Raw genomic sequence first — 27302 nt, 5'->3', positions numbered from 1 at the left:
AAGGTACTCTCAATGGATTTAGTAATAACACTGTCCTGACTACTATGATTTTGGAAATTAAAGGTGCTAGTCACAATTAAAAAAACACCAACAACCGGTTCACAAGAATCTATTCCTCGATCACTTCAAGTAAGATGTTACTGGTAGCCCATAACTCCATCCCTTCCCCACTTGAGTGGATAGGGCAACAATCACGACAGACTCTGCTGTTTCCACAAATCATTGGTTTATTAGAAAGTTCCTTTCCCTAATTTTACAGCATATATATCTCTATCATATGTGATAAAGTTAAATACAATCTGTTATGTTTTTAAGTAAGGATAGGTTATTTTGTTTTTTGTTTTGTTTTGTTTTGTTTTTTTAGTTTTAAAACCTATTCCACTATTCTGGAAGTTAAAGAACACTGCCCCCAGGAAGGTAGAGAGGCAGCCAGAGAAGAGTATGGCTCAATCTACAAGCTAATGGGAAGCAGCACAAAAATGTTAATACTGTATTATTTAAATATTTACATAGGCTGAAAGCAAAGAAATATGAGTCCCTTCACTTCAAACAGATGATTTCATTTTCCAGTGCCGGTTATCAAAAAAAGTGATGCTTCTGAATCAGATGAGGAGCACTGGAGAGGTAAGAGGCTCAATCAAGAGCTTTGTTTGCCCAGCACTTGCTTCTCATAAACTGGAAACCTTTTTCTCTTGGGAAGTGGAGAAGAAAGAACACAGAGCCTTGGCCACAAAGTGGGGTTTGTGTTTCCCGTCAGGTAAAGACCCACCTCATCTAGCCACAGGAAGAGATAGGGAAATGCCTAACAGGGAAGTGCTAACTACGCCAAAGAAGATGAGACCAGCAATATAAACACCTTTGGGTCGAGTGATGAGACCAGCAATATAAACACCTTTGTTAATTAAGTCTGAGAGCCTGGTAAAAAGAGGAGGAGGAAGGAGGAATGGAGGTGGTGGTACTTCCTCTGATAGGTATCATGGAAGAAAAGAAAAAAGGAATCTTTAATGCTTAAACTAAGGTGGGCAGAAGGCATGGAAACGATGAAGTAAAAGAATTTGCAGAATCTATAAATGTGCTCACCTCCCAACAAAAGGGTGAAGAAAATTGTTCTAACTCTGTATCATCCTCCAGTCTACTTTGACTTCAATTCCTAGCCAACCCAAAAGGCACATTAAAAAAATTTGTCAGAGAGGGCTAAGTATTAGGAAGGCAAATGGACTGCCTGGGACAGGCACCCAGGGAACCCAGAAATCCCCCAGGACAATCACTTGAATCTCACTGCTTCAGGGAAGAAAGCTCTCGAGAATCTCTCCCTCCTCCTCTGTGGGGCCCATCTGTTTCTCTGTATAAAACAGCAAAGCACATGAGGGAGATTGTCATAAATGAGTATCCCCCGACACCCCCAGCCGACTGCTACCCATTAATTAAAAAATCCCAGTGCTGGAGGCACCACTTACTGCAGATTTTGTCTCAACAACAACAAAAAAATGTTAAACAATGTTCCTTTGTTTTAACATTTTTATAGTTTGTAACTTCAAAAAATATATGAGCTTGATAAAATATACATGCTTAGTCGTTTTTTGCATCTAGCAGAAAACAAATACTTTATTTTTTGTTTTCATTTTATAACCTTTAAAGTTTCTTAATTCAACTAGGGCAAACATATTTACACAAAGCCACCAGAACAAAGATCACTTAAAGAGCTGGATGTAAAAAATATTATTGCAGTATACTACAAATATGGAACCTTTTTTATATGAGCTACAAAAAGCAGCATTTACGTTTATAGAGTTCAGTGCAATTTTTTTACATTAAAAAATCCTATAAATTAAGAAGGAAACATCAACATGACAGAAGAAAATACACCCTTCAGACACATGAGCTCCTCTTTGGGGACGCACATGGGTGACTCTATGTTCCACACAGCTTCTATCCATGATAGGATCTTCTTTTCTGAGATATGCAGATGTCTCTTCTGGGATGAGGGACGCTAGGACAACAGTGCCACGTTTGTGGCTCTCTGTTTGTGTGGGAAGTGGATCGAATGACAGCCTGAGTGGCATCGGTTCCAGGTCAGACTCCCTTTCCACCTTACCCGAGATAAATAAGGTCACCAAGGTCAAAGACACTGAGAGAGGCAGGACCAGATGGACAACCCGCCAGCCAGAGAGGAGGAAAATGCTTTAAAATTTATAGACGGAAGTGCAGAGGATTAAAAAGTAGAGGGAGGAAGGGAGTATCTAAACTCGACAGTCTGGAGATGTTGCAGAGGGGTGGGTAGTAGCACTTACTGGTGTTTCCTAGCTTAGAAACACGAGAGAGGGAGAGGGACAAACCGAAAAGGGGAACAGGGGAAAAGAATCCCTGATAGTAAGCCCAAAGCAAACCTCAAACCTAAAACCACCCCTGTTAGCCAAAATCCAATTCTTTGGCTGTCTGACACTGCCCAGCCCAGCTTCTACTTGCTGGTATTAATGGCTCAACACCCCAAGGGAAGATTTATGGGTCACCTTCCTTGGCCCCGCCTGAGCTCCTGTGCCCCAACTCATGTGCCATGGCTGGGGGGGTGCTGCAGGTCCTGACCTGAGAAGATGGGGTGAAGCAGCGGGTGGAGGTGGAGGGCAGTGGCGGCTGCTGCAGCAGGCCGTGGGGCAAGCAGGGTAGGGTAGAGGGCAGCATGTGGAACAGGGTGGAAGGTGAAGGGCCCGGGATGGATTGCTGAGGCGGGGATGATGTGGATGGGATGGCTAGCGAGAAAGGTGGCAGGGTGGCCAGGGATGATTGAATGAGTAAGGTGGGACAAGGAAATGGGGGTCAGGTGGGGCTGGGGAATATGATGCACTTGGGCAAGTGGCTGGGGATGAGGGTGGGGGTGAATGCCAATGGCAGCAGCAGCTGCTGCAGCATGATGCTGTAGGATGGCATGCTGAACAGTTGTGATGGAGGTGGCAGAGGCTGTGGCTGGCTGCTGAATGTGGATGGGTTGCAGGGCTGGAGTGGCTGGAGCCAGGGCAGCCGAGGCTGGAAAGGCCTTTACTTGCTTGGCCAGAAGCTGCTGCTGGATGTGTTGCTGTGCAGCCTGCTGGAGTTTGCTATACTTCTCCATCTCCTCAGGAGTGAAGGTGATGGGCTGGCTTTCCAGGGGGGCTAGGGAAGCATCCTCAGCCCCATCGGCTGACTCAATACTAGGCTCCCCACTGGGAGGTGCATAACTGGGGAAGTGCTCAAGGTCTGACGCTATAGGCAGCAAGCTGGATTCCACAGGGCCTGGTTGACTGCCACTATCCAGGGACTCAAGCGTGTCCCCGTCACTGGGGTCAGGGAGGTAGTTATGGGGGATGGTTGGGTCCCCAGGATAGCAGTCAGAGTGCACTGGGGTGCCTAGAGGAGCCACAGGGTGATCAGCAGTAGCCTCTTCTGACTTTGGCTCTTCCAGGGGTGGGTCTGACAAGGGGCCAGCTGTTTCCTCTGAGGGGAACTGATGTCCAAATGGGGCATCACTATTCCCCGGAGGCCCTTCTTCTGTCTCTGACTGTTCTTGCTCTTCCCCTCTTTCTAAGCCAGACTCTTCACATTTCTTGGTGTTGGGCTTTCGGGTCGCTGGGAGCTTCCCTATCAGTGGAAGGACAGGCTTACTGCCAAGAGAAGGGGGAAGCTTGGGCCCAAAATAACCTTGGGGGGGGTCCTTGAGCTTGAGCCCGGCTTTATTAGGGGTGGCCAGCACCTCCTCACTCACACTGGGTTTCCTCTCCACTTTCCTGGACTGGATCTTCTCCAGCAGCAGTTTGGCGGTGACAGAGTTCTTGTCTTCAGGGCTGCAGTCACCCTCTGAGCCTCGTCCTACACCAACACTGCTGTTCTGTGAGGGTGCACCTATCCCTTTACTATCATCTCCTCTGCCATCTTCTTTCTTCTTCTCCCCGGGACCTTCTCCTCGGCCTGATCGGAAATAGTGGGGAGACTGGGAACGGTAGATTTTAGAGCGAATGAAGTCTCGACGACCAGAACGCCTCTCCTCGGGGCTCTCATGACCCCATGATCCCTTCCTGGAGCCTGATCTCTGGGAGGGGCTCCGGGTACTGCGGCTGCGGTCCCGGCTATAGCTCCGGCTCCGCTGCCAGCTGTGGGCTGTGGTGCTGCGGCTTCGCCGTTTGCTCCGGCTGCGACTACAACTGCTGCTGCGGCTGTGACCCCTAGACCTTGAGCGCTCCCTGGTATGACTCCGAGACCGGCTTCGGGACTGGCTGCAGCTGATGCTATAGTCATCATCAGAAGATGAATATTTGTGTCGTTTGGACCGGTGCTTGGAACTGGCATAGTCTGAGTCATCAGAGTCGTGGGAGCGCTTGGAGTGCCTTCGTGACCGGTCACTATAGTCACTATAGCTGTCATCAGAGTAACTGTGCTGTCTACTATAGCAGCTCTGGTCTGAAGAAGCGTCTGAGCTACTCGAGTAAGAACGGCGGGAGGAACGGCGGGAGGAATGGTGCCGGCCAGACCGGGAGCGGCTTCGGGAATGCTCACTGCCGGACTCCTCCTCCTCCTCCTCCTCTTCCTCCTCCTCCTCACTGTACTGCGATGGAGACTTCTGGTGCAGCCGGCGTGATGAAGCATCATCACTATCCTCATCTCCACTACTGGGTCGACTTCGATGGCTGGATCGGCTGCTCCGTTTGGTGCTAGCTCTTCGCTGGCAGGATGAAGTTGGAGGTTCACCTTTGTGTTTCCTCCCACCATGATCTTGGGAGCTGTTACCGCCTCCGCCTTCATCCTTCTTGCCACTGCTCCCTTCTTCAGCAGGGAGGGATCTCCGCTGGGAATCATCTTGAGCTCGCCGTCGTCTTCTTGGTGGCGCAGGGCTACCACTACCCGGGGGTTCTGGTTTGGGGCCCCGTTCAGAATCTGCTGGAGCTGACGACTTATTCTTCTTTCGTTTTCGTTTCTTGCGCTTCTTAGACTTCTCCCCAGACTCTGCCTTAGAGCTTTTCTCTTCTGGGTCAGTCTTGTGTTTCCGTTTGTGTTTGCTGGATTTTTTGTGCTTCTTCTTCTTTTTGTGTCGGTGGGACCTCCCAGATCGTTCTTTCTTGCTAGGAAGGCTTCTCCCTGTGTCTCCTGTCTCTGACCGATGGCTACCCCCAGGCTCCTGCTTATTCAGGCCGCTACAAGCAGACCCTGAAGCAGGTGCATCCATTTTGCCTCCTGAAGAATGGTCTACATTCTCTCCCTCCTCCTTGCCTTTATTTGGCTCACCCAGATCAAGATCTTGGAGATGGTCCTTTGAGGAGCCTCCTATATCCTTTGGCTTTTCTGTCCCTTTAGCTCTGGCATCTTTGTTCCTTGAAAGCTTAAAGTCAAAGTACAAAGGATTACAACTGTATGAAATGGAGGGTTCTGCCTTCGTGAAAATTAATAGTTCTGATGGCCACTGGAGGGCAGTGCTTTCATCTTTGCTCAAAACTGGAAAGAAGGGACCAGTAGGATGTTTGGGTCCCTCCTTGCTATCTTTCCGTGCTGGAGAGGCCTGAGAGGTTTCTTTAGGTGGGTTAGACTCACATATTTGGATCTCTGCATCCTTCTGACTCTCTAGACTGTGCTCACTTGCATCCCCTCCTGAAGACTTCTTTGTCTCAGATTTGCTTCCAGGCTCCGAGGGCTCAGCCACACTAGTTTCCATCTGCTGCTCGGAGACTTCACTAACTGTCTTTTCTGCTCCTTGGCTTGCTGCCACCTTGATACAGCCTTTAGGTTTGGGAGAACTACTTTTTTTGCTCTCTAGGGCATTCTTTGGGTGTGTACTACTGTCACCTTCCATTTGTTCACTGGCTCTCATGAAGAGTAGGAAAGGAAAATTAGGTTTGACTTTGCAGTGTGCTGGGGGGATGTAGTGGTAATACTCCGGCTCTGTAGCTCCAGCTCCTTCTTCTCGCTTCATTCTTTTTAATTTAGATAACGTTGAGGCAAGGGACCCTCCATCCTGAGGGTCTTCATCCTCTTTTTTACCATCGAGATTGCTGTTTCCATCAGAATCTCCCACCTTCTGCAGTCCTTGGTCAGAACTCTTCTCATCAGCTTTTGTTCCGTCTTCCGAGGTCCCTTCCTCTGCGTGGTCCTTGAAAACCGATGCTATTGATTCAAGTTTGACAGGAGCCTTCTTGGCAAAGGAAAATGACACTCCCAATTTTTGCAATGGGGTCCCCAGATTATTCTTAATGCCAAAACTGACACCCTGAGAGGCTAACCCGGGAGCCTGCGACAGTCCAGGAGTATTAGTGATTTGTACTGCAGTGAAAGGGCCTCCTCTATCTGTGGAGAATTCAGATCCCAGGCCACAAGTGGCAGTGGCACTTGTGCCACTGTTTGTTGCTGATTCATCTTTATCATCATCTCCACCTTCTTCATCTACAGCCACTGTGGTTGGTCTGAACATGGGACCACTTCCAGGTGCACTACACAATGGTTTAGAAAAATGAAAAACAACAACAACAAAAAACAAGTTTAGGGGTACATTTCATACTTCTTGTTTTTTAATTTTTTCTTGGTCTTTTGTCCTTTTAGGGCTGCACCCGAGGCATATGGAGGTTCCCAGGCTAGGGGTCTAATCGGAGCTGTTGCTGCCAGCCTACGCCAGAGCCACAGCAACATCAGATCCGAGCCGTGTCTGCGACCTACCCCACAGCTCACAGCAACGCCGGATCCTTAACCCACTGAGCAAGGCCAGGGACCGAACCTGCAACCTCATGGTTCCTAGTCGGATTCGTTTCCATTGCACCATGACGGCAACTCCATCACACTTCTTATCAAACACTTATCTCTTATGTTTCACCATTCACCACAGGCAGGTCTGAGTGGTGGTCATTCCCAGACCTGCGCTAGGAAGTGAGGTTTGGGCAAGTCTCATACTGTTAATCTACCAAGCTACATTCCCAGAGAAAGCCAGTTACTGCTATTTCTTCCTAAGCTATCTGAAATATAAAAATGAGATTTACCTCACAATTCAAACACACTGTCATTACCATCTGGTACAGTCCACCTGTCTTGTATCTATTCTCATTTCTTATTGTATCATCCTAACCATCAGTGTGTTATCAAACATATGGTTGAACATCTATTCACAAGGCTGCAAACTCACCCTTGAACCATACAGGTGTGCAAATCTGAACTTCACGCGCCTACTTATATGCAGATTTTTTTCAATACATATTACACAATCTGCAGTTGGTTGAATCTGTGAATGTGGAATCGCAGATACAGAAGGATGACTATAAAGTCATAGACAGATTTTTGACTCTGTGTATGTGTGAATGTGCAGGGGGGCTGGGGCACTGGCACCCCTAAACTCCATGTTCTTCAAGGATCAACTGTATTTCATTCAGCTAAAAAACAAAAAACAAAACAACTTTTCCTTGGTGCTTTCAAATTTCAATTTTTAAAATATGCATATTCCTTGAGTTGAGCTTAGTCAGAAACCTCCACTGTACTACTTTATGATGGTCTGTGGTTAGTATGTCTGTTATAGAAACTAAGAGTCTCTGCAACTCTCCTGGCACCACACTCAAACATTTACTTTGGTTCTGTGATACTTTCTGGGCATTCCACACAATGATCATAATTCTACCAAGTACTTTCTCAGCTTTGAAAACGGGAACACCGAGGAGCCTCAAAGCCAGTGTTTTAAACTCCTATCATTAAAAAGACATATGCACACCAAAAGAGAGACAGAGAGAGATAAATTCTTGTCATGTCTGAAATTTGTAGTGTGTGGACTATACAGATTATCTCTCCAGCCAATTATTTGGATGAAGTCCTTTTTAATCTGAACCCTAGCTACTAAGTGTTCTAAACTCAGGGACCAAATATATTCAGATATCCCTTTACTATCTGAACTCCTCTTATTGGAAGATGGAAGCCAACAGATTTGGGTAGCAAGAGATACTCTCGCTGTGTTACAAAAACCTACCTCATAGCAAAGAAACTCTCAAGTTGAATAAAAGGGAATTAATTTTCATCTTGTGCTTAATCTTTGCCATGCTACTTCAATAATACTATGGAGTCACGTATTACTCCCTAAGAAATGAAATATCCGATAATGGGTCAAAATCTTCTTTTATTCTCCCAAGAGATAACTTGGTCAACTCTTAACGATTGATTTCTAAGACTGAGAACTAAAAGCCACCACTGGAGAAAAACATGTATTAAAATATGTCCTGGAGTTCCCGTCGTGGTGCAGTAGTTAATGAATCCGACTAGGAACCATGAGGTTGCGGGTTCCGTCCCTGGCCTTGCTCAGTGGGTTAACGATCCAGCGTTGCCGTGAGATGTGGTGTAGGTTGCAGACGCGGCTCAGATCCTGCGTTGCTGTGGCTCTGGCGTAGGCCGGTGGCTGCAGCTGCGATTCAACCCCTAGCCTGGGAACCTCCATATGCTGCGGGAGCGGCCCAAGAAATAGCAATAGTAACAACAACAACAAAAAAAAGACAAAAGACAAAAAAAAAAAAAAAAAAAATGTCCTGAACTAGAAAGTGGGCTGGTATATACTTTTAAAGGAGGAACCCTTGCAACAAGTCCAAGAGGCTATGTGTTTACTATATAAAGAAATGCCAAAAGGGTTTGGGATTGGCATATTCACAGTGAGGTATATAGAATGACTGGCCAACGTGGACCTGCTGTATAGCACAGAGAACTCAACTCAATATTCTGTGACAATCTATTTGGGAAAATAATCTGAAAGAGAATGGATATGTGTAATACGTATGACTGAATCACTGTGTTGTACAGCAGAAATTATCACAACCTTGAAATCAACCATACATACTTCAATAAAACTTAAAACAAATTTTTAAAAATGAACTGCCAAAGAAGGAATCGGAAGTACTTTATAGGCAGTTTAACACAACATTACAGCTCATAGGTTAATTCTGTTTCAAAACTTATACTATGTGTTTTCTTCCTTCCTTCTTCCTCTAAAACACAGTAAGTAAAAAAAGGATCTAGAGACAAAAACCTAGAAAGTTCAGGAACTTGGAAACTCTGGCCTCAGTTTGGCTGTAAACTTTTAAAAGCCACAAATATAGTTTCTCTTCCCATCTCTAACAAGCTCCTCCTTTGTTCCCGGCCAGCCATTAAAGACAAACACAGGGACCTAAGTACTTTGGATTGAGGCACATACCTTATGAGCTCTCAGACACTCAAAGACTGGGTCCCCAAAGTCTATGTGCTTGGAAATTCAGCCCTAGGTGGGGTAAATCCCACCTACGGCTAAATATCAGCCCTGAATTTATTATCAAGAACCACGAAGAAACATTAGTAACAACAATCAAGAAGGCAGGAATCTGGAGCTCCTGCTGTGGCACAGCAGAAATGAATCTGACTATTATCCATGAGGATGCAGGTTTGATCCCTGGCCTCACTCAGTGGGTTAAGGATCTGGTGTTGCCATGAGCTGTGGTGTAGGTCACAGACGTGGCTCGGATCCTGCGTTGCTGTGGCTGTGGCAGCTGTAGCTCTGATTCAACCCCTAGCCCGGGAACCTCCATGTGGCCCTAAAAAGACAAAACAAAACCAAAAACAAACAAAAACCCCATAAAAACTTAAGGATTATATGTGAATTTTATCTCAAGTTTTGCTGGGATCAAACCCCCACCTCAGCAGCAACCCAAGATACCACAGAGACAACACCGGGTCTTAACCAACTGTGCCACAGCAGGAACTCCTATTTTTTAAAAAAGATTAATTCTTAAATCTCAAACAATAAACTTAAAGCTATAATCTTAAATCTTAAGAATTATAATTATTTGTAGAACCCTCAGAGAGAAAATATTCTTACCATTCAGCTTGTTTTCTTTGTTCTGCCAACTCATGGAGCCGCCGTAAGGCTTTCTCCTGTTTCTTCTCATCCTTGCGAGATCTTGAAGAGACATTTCGAGCGAACTCTCTTTGCTTGAGATCTTTCAATCTCTGGGGTAACAAAAGAAAGGAAAAGAAGGTGGGTGATTTAGAATAACTTGGGGATCCTGAAAGCAAGGCCTTCAGAATATTCCCCCTTAATCAATGGTTATAGCGTGAGTGTAGAATATACTGTTATACTCTTACGGTAATTGAAAATAAAAGTCTAGGTAAATGAAACCAACAGCTGATTACTCTGGGTAAAACATTTGCAGTATCTGCATTCCTAATTAGGACAGCATACCATATGCTTTATTGGGCAAAATTAAATAATTTCAGAAGCAATAAGCAAATTTTAGAACACAAGGAGGAAAGAAAAGGGACTTTTTAATCACCTGCTCTTCCAGGATGTAAAACTAGACAAATAGAACATGAGTTAAATTTTAATAACACAAGCCAAAGAGAACAGAAAGGGGTTAAGCTAGTACAGAAAATTACCCAGGTGTAAGATCTTAAAAAGCAATGTACAGCTTACATGGGGAGGTTATGTGAATCAGAACTAACAGAAAGCATATTTTTATTTCACCACAGAAAGGTGCTATTCTTTTCAGCATGAATAGTTTTCCTGTTAACTAATCAAACAGTCTTCCAATGCCTGCATGTTCAGAGCTCACCAGTCTGATCACTTTCATCTGGTCAGTCTGCTGAAATTAAGAGTAATATGTGTGGCTTTTCATTCCTTCAAGGAACATCCAGGGAATGAGATGGGAGAACAGAGATAAGTCAAAGAATTTATTACTTAAAATCCTGATAAGAGAATGGGTCTTTTATTCTCAAAATGCTAGTATATAATTTTCCTTAAAACGAAACCAAACCAAAACAACAACAACCAAAAATTAACAGTGTTATGACACATTAGTGACAAGAGTCCAGACATATCTATCTGCAATGAAGACAGAACTAAAATTATCTTCAACATATTAGATAATATAAAAAGCAAACAAGCCAAAACAAAATACATATATCAGCCTATGCTTTGTAACAGCATTGGGAAAAGGAATTCGACCCAATATAAAGTGGACATTGCTTTGTGGAAAGGCATGATGTTCAACAGACAGAGGAATTTTCTTATCTAATATTTATGGAATGTGTTTTGAATATTTTTGAATTGGGACGGGGAAAGAGTGGAAAGACACACACAAAAAAAGATATACAGCTATAGACACTAGTAGAAAAACTCACTCTTGTGATCTGGGCTTCCAAATTAGAAGGATTTGCTTTCAATACATCAGCTGAAAATGTCACATCACAAAGAAAAAAAAGTAAAAAATAAAACAAGAGTGGAAGAGAAAAAAATAAAGCAAGCATTACTACACAAGCTCTCTTAGTGAATCTGCAAACTATTATACCGAACAATCAGGGACAAAGCCATCACCTCTAAAGGGATTGGGGAGAAGGCAAGCATCTGTACAACACACATATGTGTACATACACACAGAGTGACATAGCAATAATCCCTTCTAGATAAACGGAACTATCTCCTCTCCTTCAGGAAAAATGGTTACAGAACTTTAGGAAACTGCTATTGAAAAGCTGTTAGTCTTATATTCATTCTTTTTTCCGCTTTTTACAGCCGCATCTGCGGCATATGGAAGTTTCCCAGCTAAGGGTCAAATCAGAGCTCCAGCTGCAGGCCTATGCCACAGCCATGGCAAAACCAGATTTGAGTTGCATCTGCAACCCATGCTGCAGCTTGCAGCAATGCTGGATCCTTAACCCACTGAGCAAGGCCAGGGATCAAATCCACAATCCTCATAGACACTATGTCGGAGTCCTAACCTACTGAGTCACAACGGGAACTCCTGGTCTTTTCATTTACCTTTATTTTGGGAACGTTCAAGTAAACAACAGCTGGCAAAACTGTTTTTACTGAGGCTGGCTGCCCAGAATTAAGATTTTTATAAAAACCACTTCAAGATAGAGGACAAACTATTTTAAATAAATATGAATTCTAATTCTTCCTTTTGAGGGGAATGGGGCAGAGAAAAAGTACATATCAGGACTGTATTATAATTATTTTGGGCCACAAACCTAGTTTCTTCCTGCCCTAAACACTTAACACGCTCTCCAGCCAAGATTTAAATAGAATATGTTTTCCTCATTTCTGTTGTTTTTATCTGTAGCCATCTCATTAGCCCAGAAAATCTCCCCATGCCCAGTCATTCCTATCCCTCTTAAACTCTTAGGAGTTATTTGTAACTACAGGACACTGCCTAAAAGAATGAGCATTTTAGTCTCCAGGCTAAGTCAATGACTTCCAATCAATCATTCAGCAGTCACCTGGTACAATTTTGAAGTTGAAGGGTTAGAACTATATCCACATCATCCTTAAGACACTCTACTCAAATTCCTACCACAATATACCTAGACATAGGGAGGAAATGGAATGAATAAATAAACAAGTTTAAATCCTGGTATTATACAGGTGTAGCAAACACTCTTATATCACCTTTATAAAGTTTATAGTCAAGTCTGGGGTCTCAGAAATAGAACTGGGAACCCCAGAATTCTAACCTATTACTCTCATATAGTAAGGAAGTTTCATTCTTTATAGAGAATCAAAAAGCCTAAAAATTTAGGTCCCTTATTTCTGAATGGAACTGGGCCAATGGCAAGAAACATACTGACCAGAAACTTTTCAACTTCCAATCTAAAAAGTAATTTTTAGAAAGGTACAAGGCCCTAATTCAGAGTCAGATTTTCCAAAGTTGCCTATTTATTCCAAAAGGCTACCAAATTTGGCTCTTTTGCCAACAAATAGCCTTATGAAAATCTGACTTGTACTTTTACTTTCTACTTAAATTCTAAAGAGAAACTCAACTTTAGATAGCTTTTTCATGGCAAGAATAGAGGGGACAACATACCCGCCCATCAGAGAAGAGACAGAGTTCAGGTAAGGAGACCAGAAAGCACAGATTTTTCAGAGGCTGGGCAAATTCCATACTATACATCCAAATTCAACTTAGATTCTAAACTGGCACACAGTCTAATCAGAACAGATCTAGTGATTAATGGATCCTAAATGATTAATTTAAGCTGACTCCAAAACTGCTACGTTCTTATCTCTGAAAATTTTAAGGTATGCTTTCTGAAGAGCTGCTAACAGATTTGCTTATTTATTGAAATATTAATGCTTATTAGTGAAAATTTAAGCCACATATCACATTTTTAACTGGAAAATATTTGATTCAAGGGAAAGGAGACCACATTCCATTCATAATGAAAGAGTTTGAAGATCCTGTTTTCCTGAAAAACCAACAGCACGTTTCAAAAAAGTATACATTTGTGGCAGAGTACATAATTTCTTACCAACTTTCAATCACATGATAGCCAGGGTTTCCATTAAATTTCCCCAAAAAGACCAGTAGAGGGAAGAACTTAACGAATAACCCAACACTTGAAATACTCATCCACGAAACTATGACTCTTTGGGCTAAAGACCACTTCAAATACAAATGACATTCTAGTTTTTACAACTAACTGAACAGCACTGCTCCACTATAGACCTCTGAACAAATTAAGCCAAGGAAACAAGAACCTGACAATTTTACAGGATTTTTAATAGGGGTAAGTAAATTTGCCCACATTATCAATAATGTGGAGTTACCATAGCAAGGAGTGGCACTCTGAGCTGGGAATGAATGAGGTGGATACTTCCGTACAGTTTTCCCTATCAACAAAAGACAATAAGGATCTAAGTCTAATAATTTTCTTTTTTGGTTCTTTTGATACTTTGCTTCTCTCTTGAATCACAACAAAATTTGATGCTATAAGTTTATATTTGATGAGTATACTCTATCTAGGAATAAATCTACTGTATTTCTCAAGTATTTTAAATCTACTATTGCAATTTAAAGAATAAAACCATTGTTTCCATGAAGGGAATTACAGACATCAGAAAACAGGCAAAGAGTATTTCCTACTGCCCCTAAAAATTTTATGTTTTAATAATTACTCAATTCTAAAGAGAAACCTGATTCTGTCTCTTCAGGGTCAGAGATCATCTGTGATTTCTTTCACCAGATAGCAACTCCACTCTCCCAGGACAGAGACTATTCTTAGTCTTCCTTTATAACTAACTCCACAATGTATACACCATTTTCTATGGCACAAAAGAGATGCTCAATAAACATTGATCAAACCAGTTTCAGTTTTAAAATGAGTTGTTGGGAGAGGGAACACATACTTTTATGTATTATTTATTGGTTATGCACAGAGATGGAAAACAGTAAGAAGTGGTAGACGGGAGTTTCTGCTGTGGTACAATGGGATCAGTGGTGTCTCTGCAGGACCAGGACCCAGGTTCAATCCCTCCTGGCACATGGCCACGGTCGTGGCGTAGTTTGCAACTGTGGTTCAGATATAATCCCTGGCCCAGGAGCTCCATATGCTGTGGGGTGGCCAAAAAGGACAAAAAAAAAAAAAAAAAAAAAAAAAAGAAAGAAATGGGAGTTCCTGTTGTGGTACAGCAGAAACGAATCCGACTAGGAATCATGAGGTTTCGGGTTCAATCCCTCGCCTTGCTCAGTGAAGGATCCGGCGTTGCAGTAAGCTATGGTGTATGTCGCAGACTCGGCTCGGATCTGGCGTTGCTGTGGCTGTGGTGTAGGCTAGTGGCTGCAGCTCCGATTTGACCCCTAACCTGGGAACTTCCATATGCTGCGGGTGCGGCCCTAGAAAAGACAAAAAGACAAAAAAAAGAAAAAAGAAGTGCTGGATGTTTGCAATTCAATCTGTTTTTCTGCCAAAACATAATCCATTTTTTGAACCTCAACCACCCCCTTTCCTCATGTCAACAATCCTGCATACCCTAAATCCACGGCCTCTTTTCCCCACTGTTTCTTGCCTCTCTCCAATGACATCACATTAATGAGGAACTCTTCTCCCTTCCCAAACTGGAGTAGTCGTACCGGTTACCCGATTCAAGTCTCAGTGTTTGATGCCTCTGGATGAGACTATCCAGGACATCACCACGTGGTGAGGGAGGGAAAAGGCCAGTACAGGACACAGAAAGCCTTCATAGGAAACTACTCCGGGGAAAAAAGGTTATAGCTGAACAGTTAAGGAAATCCAAGTCACTGGATTTACGTATAAATTCTTTTTTTAACACATGCATTATCGGTAAATGATAAAAGTAAATTTTACTCAGTAAAAGCGAAAAACAAATGTCTGATAACAGAAAACTAAATACTAATGCTGATTACAGATATTGAAAAAATCAGAGGGAAAAAGAGAAGTACACATTCCTTTGGCTAGGTAACAATAGTATTAATTAGTCGTTTATGACCATACTTACCATTTGTACCCAATTGTTCTGACACACAATGACTATTAATACCATTTGGCAAATATCAAATTAACGTCATAAAATCACTGTGTAACATCTGCTTTATGTTCAGAAATTCAGCACAAGTCCTTAAAAATATGGTATGTTCTTCAATAACATCAGGTGTATACCTGCTTTAAGGTCTCTTTCTCTCTCTTTCACACACACACACAAAGTTATCATCACCACTACCAAAATTTAAATTGGATAATGAAGTTTTAAAAAATCATTTTATTGATACGTAATTCATAAAACATAACATTTACCCACTTAAAGTGTAAAATTTAGTGGGTTTAGCATATTCCCAGAGTTGCACAATTATCAGCATTACCAAATTTTAAAATATTTCCATCACCCACAAAGGAAAATTCATACCCATTAGCATTCACTCCCCATTGCTTCTTTCTACCCAGTCCCTGGAAACTTAAAACTATATTCTCTATAGATTTTTTAATTCCGGACTTTTCATATAAATAAAATCATACAACATGAGGTCTTTTGTGACTGGATTCTTCCACTCAGCATATTTTCAAGATTCTTGCATGTTGTATTTATCAGTAAGTCATTCCGTTTTATTGTTGAATAACATTCCATTGCAAGGATATACCATGTTTCATTTTACTTTTTAATTTTAAGGGAGAATCTCAACGATTTTATTTATTTATTTATCTTGCTTTTTCGGGCCGCATCCACAGTATATGGAGGTTCCCAGGCTAGGGGTCCAATCAGAGCTATAAGCTGCCAGACTATGTGACAGCCATACCAACACAGGATCTGAGCCTCGTCTGTGACCTACACCATTGCTCACAACAACACCAGATCCTTAAACCACTGAGCGAGGGCAGGGATGGAACCTGAAACTTCATGGTTCCTAGTTGGATTTGCTTCCACTGTGCCACAATGGGAACTTCTGTACCGTATTTTATTTTTCCATCAGTTGATGGATATTGTGGTTGTTTCCATTTTTTGGCTCTTAAGAATAATGAATTATGAATAATGCTGCTATGAACAATTGCGTACAAGTTTTTGGGTGAATGTATTTTCATTTCTCTTTTGAGTATACACTGGTCATATGCTAGCTCTATATTTAACATCTTGAGGAACTGTCAAACTGTTTTCCAGAGGAGCTGTACCATTTTACAGCCCTTATTAGCAGTGTAGGAGAGTTCCAATTTCTCTGTATCTTCTCCAACACTTATTGTGTCTTTTTAATTTTAGCCATCTGAGCAGGTGTGAAATGGCATACCATTGTGCATAACGAGTTTTAAGTATATCTACATAATCCTCTAGATCATATCTGGAGGCAAAGATCTACCCTATATATATAATCTGAAGGAGCATAATTCGTAAGAGCTGCTTAGACCCAAAGCAAATAGAACAGCAGCATCTTAATTCAGAGCTCTCTTTTCAATATTGTTGCTTACAAACTTACTCCTTAGGTTGCTTTAACTTTTCAGACTATACTAGAACCTGCAGCCTCATCCCAGAATCTCCAACCGTGCATCACTGTGATGAGTATATGTGTACAGAGACAGAACACAGGTTGAAAACCGGAGAACATAAATAAGGTAGAATCAATTTTATTCATTTTGAGGTTGTGTGCTAAGATGAGGAACAGAGTTAGTAAAACAGAGTAAAAGAGCAAGGGGTTTACCCACAACCTTAGCTTCCAAGAGTCTGTTCAGGGTTACTCCTGCTCACAGAGGCAAGCAGCTTCCCTAAACAGATGTGGAGTTTTCCAAGGTTAACTACTTGTGACAGTGGGGTGTAAGAAGGGGTCTACTCTCAACAAAAGCAGAGGTGGTGGGAACTTTAACAGGTGAAAAGGCTTAAAATATGTTCAATTTTTGGAAGACTGGCCAAATGATGTCAATTCTTTTACTAGGCAAAACAGTCCCAAAGAAAATGGCATACGAAATGGTACAAAACAGCACTGAATCTAAATTTTCACCTCTGCTACAGGTTACTAAGATAAAACTACAATACGCCTAAGTTGTTTTTTTTTTTTTTTTTTTAGTCCACCGCCACAGCAACGCCAGATCCATGCCGCTTGTCTGCGACCTACACCACAGCTCGAGGCAATGCCATATCCTTAATCCACTGAGCAAGACCAGGGATCAAACCTGGGTCCTCATGGATATTAGTCAGATTTGTTTCCACTGAGCCACGACAGGAACTCCCGATATCCCTAAGTTCTGAGATACATTCCTCTTCATGCTTGCTTTGGTTCTCAAAGCACAGTCTCTTCAGAAGCAAAATGTGCTATTTAAGTCAACATTTATGAAGCTTTGGGATTCACAAATACTTTATGATTTTCCTAACCTATTTTACAACTTTAAAACAACCAATTTATGGTTTTCTAAGGATAAACATTCTAAAATACCCTAAATATACAGCACTGATGGGATATCCTCAGTGGTATTTGATCTTAATGGTTTCATTTCCTAGAAGGGTTTTGTTTTTTTTTTTTAATTTTAGCCTTAGAATTAGCTTTTCTCATTATTCTTGACTTTTTACTTCTTTTTTTTAACTTCTATGTTCCATTCCCCCTTACCCAGCCCCTTTGAAATAGCATTGAAAAAGGAATCAAGCTGCATTTCCTCAAATGTGCAGTGGCTTGCCAGAGGTTCAACTGTTTTTTTGTTTTTTTCTTTTTAGGGCCATACCTGCGGCAAATGGAAGTTCCCAAGCTAGGGGATGAATCAGAGCTGCGGCTGCCAGCCTGTACCACAGCCACAGCAACGCCGGATCCTTAACCCACTGAGGCCAGGGATTGAACCTTCATCCTCATGGATGCTAGTCGGGTCTGCTACCACTGAGCCATAATATGAACTCCAGGTTCAACTGATTTTGATCTGCTTACTGTCCTGATGCCGTATGTGCCAAGCATGGAGAAGATCAAATGCAAAAAAATACCCTTAGAGGCAAAATTCTGACCAATAAATAGTAAAACTTCAAATGGAAATTACTCCAAACTTCATAAATGAGGTCCATGTGAAGACCAAAAATGATCACTCCTTTCATCACCAAAGAATTTCTCAGAAAATACTTCAGTTCAGAACCTATTTCATTTTTGAGTAATGAGGACAACTCTGAACATTTCTGTTTCTTGGTAATACACTAGTACTAAACTAGTCAACTAAGACTAAGCAATGCTGTCAGAAAGCAACAGTTTAGACAAAGTTAACCAAATCATGTAGTGATAGATTCTATTCTGCACAATTCAAAATAGAGAAGTCACTAATGGCTGCTATGGGCTTAATTTGTTTTTGTTTAGTCACTTACAAAGCTCAGGAAATCACTACTTTTACAGCGGAAACAGACTTGTTATTAACTGAGACTTCAGTCTTTTTTTAAAAAAAACGTCCAAAAGTACAGGAGTTTTCGTACTGAAGGTATTTTAGCAGAAAGAAGAAGCATGCTGAAAGCATTCTTTCCTCTGATGGAGATGTCGATTCTTTCTACAAGTTGAAGGAATTTCAAAGTTGCTTTAGAGTAACCGGATCAGACTACCACAGATGGTTTTGAAATTGCAAAGAAGCTACGCCCAACAGTAAGGAGGATTAAGAAGGTAGCTTTTCACTATGCTACTTCCCTACTGTCAACCAGAATCTGTGGGAACCTGTGTGGAGAGGAGGGAAAGGTAGAGACCTCGGTCACAAACTCAAATGTTTGGAGGAGTTTGGCAGGTAATGTAATGAGTCACACAAGTTAATGTGAGAAAAAAGATGAAGTGGAAACCATAACTAATTGGAAAATGAGCATGTACCTTTCTAAAGGGAAGGCAACTATTCAGCTTTAGCCAAATGATATGGTGAATGCAGACCCAATATTCTTAGATATTTCAATTTTTCAAGATAATTCAAGCCCGAATTATATTTAAAAAATTGAGAACCAACTGAAATTAAAGGAGAAAAAAACTAACATCACAAAGGGAAGACAAAATTCAGCTGACCCTTGAGTAACATGGGTATGAACTGTGCATATTCACTGATAGCGTGGATTTTTTCTTTTTCAATAGTAAATACCACAGTACCATACAATCCAGGGTTGGCTAAATCCATAGATATAGAACCACAGATTGGGAAGAACCTCAGATATGGAGGGCCAACTGTAAATTACACATAGGTTTTCGACTGCATGGAGTGGCAACACCCTTAACCTCCATGTTGTTGAAGGGTCAACTGTACATCTGCGGGACAATTTGTGATTCTAGTTTATGTACTAGAGGCTGGTGAGGAGGGCGCCTCAGCGGCACAAATGAAAGAGTAAAACTGGAAGAATACTATGTAGGTAACAAGGCATTAAGAAAGCAAAAAACAAAACCAAAACTGTTAAAATAAGACACTATTATTGTGCTACTACAAATTTCCTTCTGGGAAAGAAAATATTCTTTGAAATTTAAACCCTGAAAAGCTAAAGAAATGGTTTCCATTGCCATATCCATTAGCAGATATGTTTTTAAAAAAAAAAGATATGCAAAATAATTAAAGAGGCAAGAAGGTAGAGATGGAAAAATGTTTAGTTTCAAAGTAAACTTCAACTTATAACTAAGCCAACAAAGGTAGAAGATGAATACTAATGTTTATTGAGCACTCGGGCACATGAGAACTTACATAAAAATGAATCATAGTTTGGGTTATCTCTTGAAGAATGGAAGGCCTACCCTTGGAGATCTCAAAATGTATGAAATTATCACTTTTAAAGAGGGATAATCTGCTAAAAAAGACCCAAAATATCTAATCAAGTTTTTCATCTTTGAAAATCAAGCTTGGTCTTAATATTTGTGTATTAATGACTCTTTTCACAAAATATCTTGGAAAACTTGAGAAAAACTAGTGAATAGTGAGAGGTACAAAACACTAAAGTGGGGGGGGGGTTAAAAATCACCACAAATGAGGGTGACCCACATAGCTCCTTTCTGAGAGATTATTTGTGCTTAATAAGGGCAGGTTCCAATATTACTTTACCACTAACAGATTATTTCCCTGGAAAATTTTAATAGTGAAAATTTGATGGAAGATGTAAACTAGGGATTACTAATATAGCGTAGAACGTACTTACCTATTATCTCAGATTCATAATAATCCTGTGTGCCTTCCTGGAAGACAAGACAGGGTGTCTTTATGATTTTAGAGCATGAATTTGGAAAGTGGTAGGTCCATTTGTACGGTAAGTTCATGGCCATCAAAGAGGAATGAAAAAACAGGACCTACCTCCTTCTTTTAGGGGTTATTTATCTGTGTTGTTGCAAGGTCAATTAAAGGCTCCTTAGAAATTCTAAGGGCAGGAGAAAGTAGAACTATAAAAAATTTAGTACTGTGCTTTTTTTAAATTTATAGCATTTTGTTTCGAGATTCTACCACTTGCATTGAGAATAGCATAAAGAAAGATGAAAAAGCCTGCATTTTAACCAAATAAAGAACATTCCACCAACAAACAAACAAAATAACAAACTCCTCCTACAACTGTTCTTTAATACCTAAGATGGGCTTTTGATCAAGGTGAAGAAATAAGCTTACAAGCATTCATTAATCATACCAGGTAAAGATTTCTTCCCAGACCAGGAATTGCAGATATACTCTATATTAACAGATAAGATAGTTCAATATAAGAAATCCTTAATTTTGTATTTTCATTTTGATGATAACCTAAAAAAAGAGTAATAAGTGAATATTTGGGATCATAAATAAATAAGAACATTATAAAGGTTTACAACATAATACGGGACTTAAAGCGACAGTGATTTGTTTGTACCAAAGGTCAAATGATATCACAATATCACATATATTTGGAAGTTTTTCAGTAAGTCCTAAGAGAATAGAGTTTCTCAACCTTAGCACTACTGACTGACATATTCTGGGCCAGATAATTCTGTGTTGCAAGGAGCTTTCCTGTGAATTGCAGGATGTTCAGCAGCACCCTTGGTCTCTACTCTCTAGATGCCATTAGCACCATCTCCCTAGTTGTGATCATCAAAAATGTCTCCAGAGATTGCCAAGTGTCCCCTGAGGGATAAAATCTCCCCTAGTGGAGAACCACTGGAATAGAGAAAAACGGTGAGAGAACTGAGTCAACACAAGGCACACAGGAGAATAAATACCAAAAGCAAATGAACTAGAGCTGTAGGAATTTCTACTACTCCCAAGTTGAGACAAGTATCACTAAAACATTACCATCCAACACATTAATGTTGCCAATGTGAATTTTTTTTTTTTGCTCAGATTTAATTTGTAAAACTGTTTTGCTTTGACAGAATTCTTTTGTCCTTAAAAAGCAAGTTTACACATGATTCAAGCCTGAATCACACTTTGTCTAATTTATTTTTTTCTTTTTCTTCTTAGGGCTGCACCTGCAGTATATGGAATCCCAAGCTAGGGGTCGAATCCGAGCTGCAGCTGTTGGCCTATACCACAGTCACAGCAACACATGATCCGAGCTGCAGCCTGCAGCAACGCTGGATCCTTAACCCACTGGACGAGGTCAGGGGTTGAACCTGCATCATCATGGATACCAGTCAGGTTCATAACCCTCTGAGCCACAACGGGAATTCCTGGTTTCTTTCTCAAAGAAAGAAAACTTGAAAGAAAGGGAAGTCAACAGACTTCTCATCAACTAAAAAAGAAACCTTTCTAAATGTCCTTTGGGCGCCTAAGGTTTCATCAGGAGTCCTTTAATTTACCATACACAATTTGTTTTTGCCCATGCCTGTGGCATGTGATGTTCCTGGGCCAGGGACTGAACATGGGCCACAGCACCGACCCAAGCTGCTGCAGTGACACTGCCGGATTTTTAACTTGCTGTGCCACAAGAGAACTTGCAATACTTCTTTTCCTTTTTTTTTTTTTGCTTTTTAGGGCTGCACCTGAGGCATATGGAGGTTCCTAGGCCAGGGGTCAAATTGAAGCTGCAGCTGCCAGTCTATGCCACAGCCACACCACCACCAGATCCAAGCCAAGTCTGGGACCTACACCACAGCTCACGACAACGCCAGATCCTTAACCCACTGAACAAGGCCAGGGATTGAACTCACGTCCTCATGGATACCAGTTGTGTTCATTATCACTGAGCGACAATGGGAACTCCTGAATTTGTCTTTCTTGACAAACGATTCTTTGAAGTAGTAAGGTAAATGATAATATACTTTGTCCATATATATGTTCTCTGGATTTCTCTTCCTCAAATCAAATGAAGTTGACAATATATTAAAACTATGTCCAAAGCTGTATAAAGTCGAAAAGCTGTCTTCAATACAACTCTATCAGTGAAAGAAGCTTAAATTGGTTAGGGGTGGTTAAATGTGGAAGAGATTATTGCAAAAAGTCTAAGACCACAACCAGCTTACAAACTATTCCTGAGCTAGTAAAAGAAAACTTAGTCAAAGCTTGCCCTTTATGTGCACTGAAACCTTATGGTTGGTTGGAAGATGAAGCAAAGATTAAAAAAAAAAACGAAGGCTGGTTCAACAGGTCTAGCTTATGAAAGCATTCTAGCAACGCTCATAAATCCTACAAATTAAAACAAAAACAAAAACAATTGTACCCCCAAAGACTTTTAGCATGTTTTCCTAAAGTCATCTAAAACCAAATGGCTCAAAATTCATTAATAAGCCAGAAGCGTTCCATAGATTTAAAGATCCATTTTCTCCTTCTAAAATCCCCCAAGGGAATTACTGCCACCTTGTTTATGCCAGTAACAGGTTAGGTACAACATGTTTCTTTTCTAAATCAATTAAAGAAAGAAGAATAAGATCATGAAGAAGGTATAATTTTTCAGTAAGCTCTTCAACATGCAGCATCAGGGTTTTGTTGTTGTTGTTTCCCTTTTTTTGCTTTTCAGGGCATATGGAAGTTCCCAGGCTAGGGGTCAAATCAGAGCTTCAGCTGCTGGCCTATACCACAGTCACAGCCACCAGGGATCCGAGCTGTATCTTCGACCTACACCACAGCTCACAGCAACCCCGGATCCCTGATCCACTGAGCAAGGCCAGGGACTGAATCCATATCCTCATGAACACTAGTCGGATTCATTTCTGCTGCGCCACAACGGGAACTCCCAGTTTTTTGTTCAAGTTAAAATAGCATCTACTTTTATTTCCCTTCTCAAGATTTATCTATTTTCCAAGGCATACCAAATAACAAAATGACTTACTGATAAGAAATAATCAATAAAGCATGAACTCTCAGATACAGAAGATGGAACAACCACAGTCTGAGAAAACTATTCAAAGTTTACCAAGTTTAGAAAGGGGGAAAGAGGGAAACAAAGTTCCCAGTGACCTTCAGTTGAATTATCACATTAAATACAAATTTAGAAACCACTCAAAGCCAGAAACTTTATGCAAGACGTATGAAGCTCACAATTCTTCACACTACATAAAATCTTGGAAGGATGTCAAGACTTCTGTCACTGAAAAAAAATCAAGCCAGTCAGATGACCTCAGATAAAGACAGACAGATATAAGAAACCAGAGTCAACAGATTTTTTGGAGTACACTCACAAAATTCAATGATCGTAACAACAAATAAGTATCTCTTTTTTTTGTTAGCAGTTAATTATTCCTCACCTGCTTGTGTGCATGATCATAGGAGTTGATATGGTTGTCAAATTCCTGATGTTTCTGATATTGCTTATCACAGAGTTCACAGTAAAAGTTGGCTCTGAGGTCTTCCAATGCTTTGGCAATTGCCTTCTCTTTGTCAACATAATCCTGTAAGAACCACAAAATAAAATAAAAAAATGAACCTGGTAGAAAAGCAGTCTTACCTTAAGAAAGAAAAAGGGCTTTTCAGAACATTGAGTGGTACTAGTCAGAGCCAGGTAGAGCACAAGCAGCAATTTGGTAGGGTAACTGGTGTGTAGTTATGGTAACAGTTGTCTTCAAATAAACAGCCGTTCAGGGTTTAATTTTACTTTCTCTTTTGGCAATGTGGTAGACTACATATTACAGCATCCCCTACTCCTACTCCTGGCTAAAAAAACCTCAACCAACTCAATATATAAAATGCAGTTTTTGGAGTTCCCTCATGGCTCAGTGGGTTAAGAATCTGGCATCGTCACTGCTGTGGTTGCTCTGGATGTAGCTGTGGCTCGGTTTTGATTCCTGGTCTAGGAATTTCAAAATGCTGTGGGTGCAGCAAAAATCAAAACAAGGAGTTCCTGTCGTGGCGCAGTGGTTAACGAATCCGACTAGGAACCATGAGGCTGTAGGTTCAGTCCATGCCCTTGCTCAGTGGGTTAACGATCCAGCGTTGCCATGAGCTGTGGTGTAGGTTGCAGACGCGGTTCGGATCCTGCGTTGCTGTGGCTCTGGCATAGGCCGGTGGCTGCAGCTCCGATTCAACCCCTAGCCTGGGAACCTCCATATGCCATGGGAGTGGTCCAAGAAATAGCAAAAAAAAAAAAAAAAAAAAAAAAAAAAAAAAAAAAAAAAATCAAAACAAAAACCCCCCACAATTTTCACTGCATTGCAGGAACCACAGAAAAATAAAACCCCTAGAGGGGCAATCAGAGAAGAAAAAACAGAATAAAACAAAAAAGTCAACTATGATCTGGAACTAAAATCAACTGTGATGGGCAAGGGCTCTTCTCCTTAGGACATGTGGGTGACACCGGAGCTTGGTTTGAACAAGATGGGGGGACCTAAACCTGAGAAGCCTCACTAATAAGGAAACGAACTTGGAAGTGCACTGGAGAGATCCCAGGGTCTATCTCTGGGTCCTGGCAGAGGGAATAAAAAATATTCCTAGAAAGCATTCTCAATTTTGGTCCTAAAATTTTTCCTAGATTAGGATCAACAGATTATGTCACAATCAAAGATTATTACACAAAGGGAAATAAATCCATCACAAGCAAGAGTCACAATAAATAAGCAACAGACTTAGACCTCCAAGAACTCAGATGCTGGAATGGTCTGTTACAGAATATCAAGTAACTATGAAATATTTAAAAGGAAAATGAAATTATAAAAATGAACATAAAACACTATTAAAAAAAACCTCCATAAAACCAAAAAACTAGGCAGACAGGAAAAAGAACCAAATGAGATGTTTTTGGGGTTTTTTTTTTGTTTGTTTTTTAGGGCTGCACTCACAACATATGCAAGTTCCCAAGCTAGGGGTCAAATCGGAGCTGGAGCAATGGGCGTACAACACAGTCACATGGGATCCAAGCCACATCTGCGACCTACACCACAGCTCATGGCAACACCAGATCCTTGACCTACTGAGTGAGTGAGGCCAGGGATCAAACCCTTGCCCTCGTGGATACTAGTCAGGTTCCTTACCACTGAGCCACAATGGGAATGCCCCGAAAGATATTTTTACAAGTGAAAAAAACCTAGCTAAAAAGTAAATTTTTAGGGTATGGGTTCAAAGATAATCTAGATATAGCTCAAAAATGACATAGTGGGGTGAAATTGTTCTGGAATTAGATTGTAATGATGGTTGCATGACCTTGTGGAATATATTAAAAACCACTGGAGTTCCCATTGTGGCGCAGTGAGTGGTTAACGAATCCGACTAGGAACCATGAGGTTGTGGGTTCAATCCCTGCCCTTGCTCAGTGGGTTAACGATCCGGCGTTGCCATGAGCTGTGGTGTAGGTTGCAGATGCGGCTTGGATCCCGCGTTGCTGTGGCTCTGGCGTAGGCTGGCAGCTACAGCTCCGATTCGACCCCTAGCCTGGGAACCTCCATATGCCACGGGAGTGGCCCAAGAAATGGCAAAAAGACAAAAATAAATAAAATAAATAAATAAATAAATAAATAAAATAAAAATCACTGAACTATATGCTTTAAAAGGGTGAGTTTTATAGTACGTTAATTATACCTCAACTCTTACAATGGCTGAGAATTTTTCCAAAGTGATGAAAGATATGACTCCACAGATACAGAGAGCACAAGGCACACAACTTACAGGCTAAATAAAAATAAGCACCTGGACAGTGAAACTGTATGTTATGGGACCAAAGACAATGAAATCATAATAGTACCCAGAAAAAAACATAAAGATCACCCACGATCAGACTGACAGTAGATTCAAAATAACAACAAAGATAGAAGATGACATTCTTCAGTGTGCTGGGAGAAAATATTTTCACTTGCACACCAAATATTTTTCAGAAATGATGAAATAGAGGCATTTCCAGATAAAAAGAATTTACATTAATAGATTCATCAAAACTTCCAAAAGCAGTATTTTTTTGTTAGTTTTTTGCCTTTTTAGGGCCACACCCACAGCATATGAGGTTCCCAGGCTAGGGGTGGAACCAGCTGTAAGCCGCCAGCCTATGCCACAGCCACAGACAGCCATGCCAGATCCAACTGCGTCTTTGACCTATACCACAGCTCATGGCAATGCTGGATCCTTGATCCACTGAATGGGGCCAGGATTGAACCTGCATCCCATGGATACAGTCAGGCTTGTCTCCGCTGTGCCACAACGGGAACTCCTAAGGACCTACTTTAGAGAAGAAGGAAAATGATGTCAGATAAAAGGTCTAAAATAGTAAATGGGAAGCAATGAAATTAATACAGATTGGTAATAACAACAACAACTACTTTGCAGAATGGAAAAGAGGTAAGAGCAAAATGCTAGCTGACACAGCCATGTATAATGGGAGGGTGTTTGAAATTAAAGTGTTGCTGTGAGCTAGCTGTGGTGTAGGTTGCAGATGGGGCTCGGATCCTGCATTGCCGTAGCTGTGGAGTAGGCTGGCAGCCTCAGCTCCAACTCTACCCATAGCCTGGGAACTTTCATAAGCCACAGGTGCGGCCCCAAAAAGACAAAAAAAAAAAAAAAGGTGTGTGGGAGGAAATGAAGGGAGAAGAAAGAAGCAAGGAAGAAAAAGTAAACATGGGAGGGAGGGAAGGGGAAGAACTAGAAAGGTTGATACTGACATTTGCAGGTATATGTAGAAAATTCAGGTTTTCCCTACTGGCTCAGTGGGATAAGGTTCTGGCGTGCTGCAGCTCAGGTTTAATCCCTGGCCTGGGAACTCCCACATGCCAAGGGTACAGCCAAAAAAAAAAAAA

The 27302-nt window shown here is 41.2% G+C and overlaps 1 protein-coding gene across 4 annotated transcripts in view; it reads right to left on the bottom strand.

Annotated features, from left to right (window-relative positions):
• The window catches only part of GPATCH8 (G-patch domain containing 8), a 79976-nt gene continuing 52974 nt past the window's right edge, over window positions 301-27302 (bottom strand). For 3 of the 4 annotated variants that reach the window (XM_021066864.1, XM_021066862.1, XM_021066863.1), the window contains 3 exons: window positions 23835-23978; window positions 9824-9954; window positions 1552-6446 (listed from right to left, as the gene is read on the bottom strand). In XM_021066864.1, coding sequence (XP_020922523.1) covers window positions 2546-6446; window positions 9824-9954; window positions 23835-23978 — 4176 coding nt within the window. In that variant the 3' untranslated portion in view covers window positions 1552-2545. Of the gene's footprint in view, window positions 6447-9823; window positions 9955-23834; window positions 23979-27302 lie in introns of all 4 variants that reach the window. The other variant, XM_021066861.1, reaches the window with a different exon arrangement.

The sequence above is a fragment of the Sus scrofa genome, chromosome 12 (genome assembly GCF_000003025.6).
Source record: "Sus scrofa isolate TJ Tabasco breed Duroc chromosome 12, Sscrofa11.1, whole genome shotgun sequence".
Classification (NCBI taxonomy): Eukaryota; Metazoa; Chordata; class Mammalia; order Artiodactyla; family Suidae; genus Sus; species Sus scrofa.
Note: the sequence above shows the minus strand (reverse complement) of the source record. Positions and strands in the feature narration are given on the sequence as shown.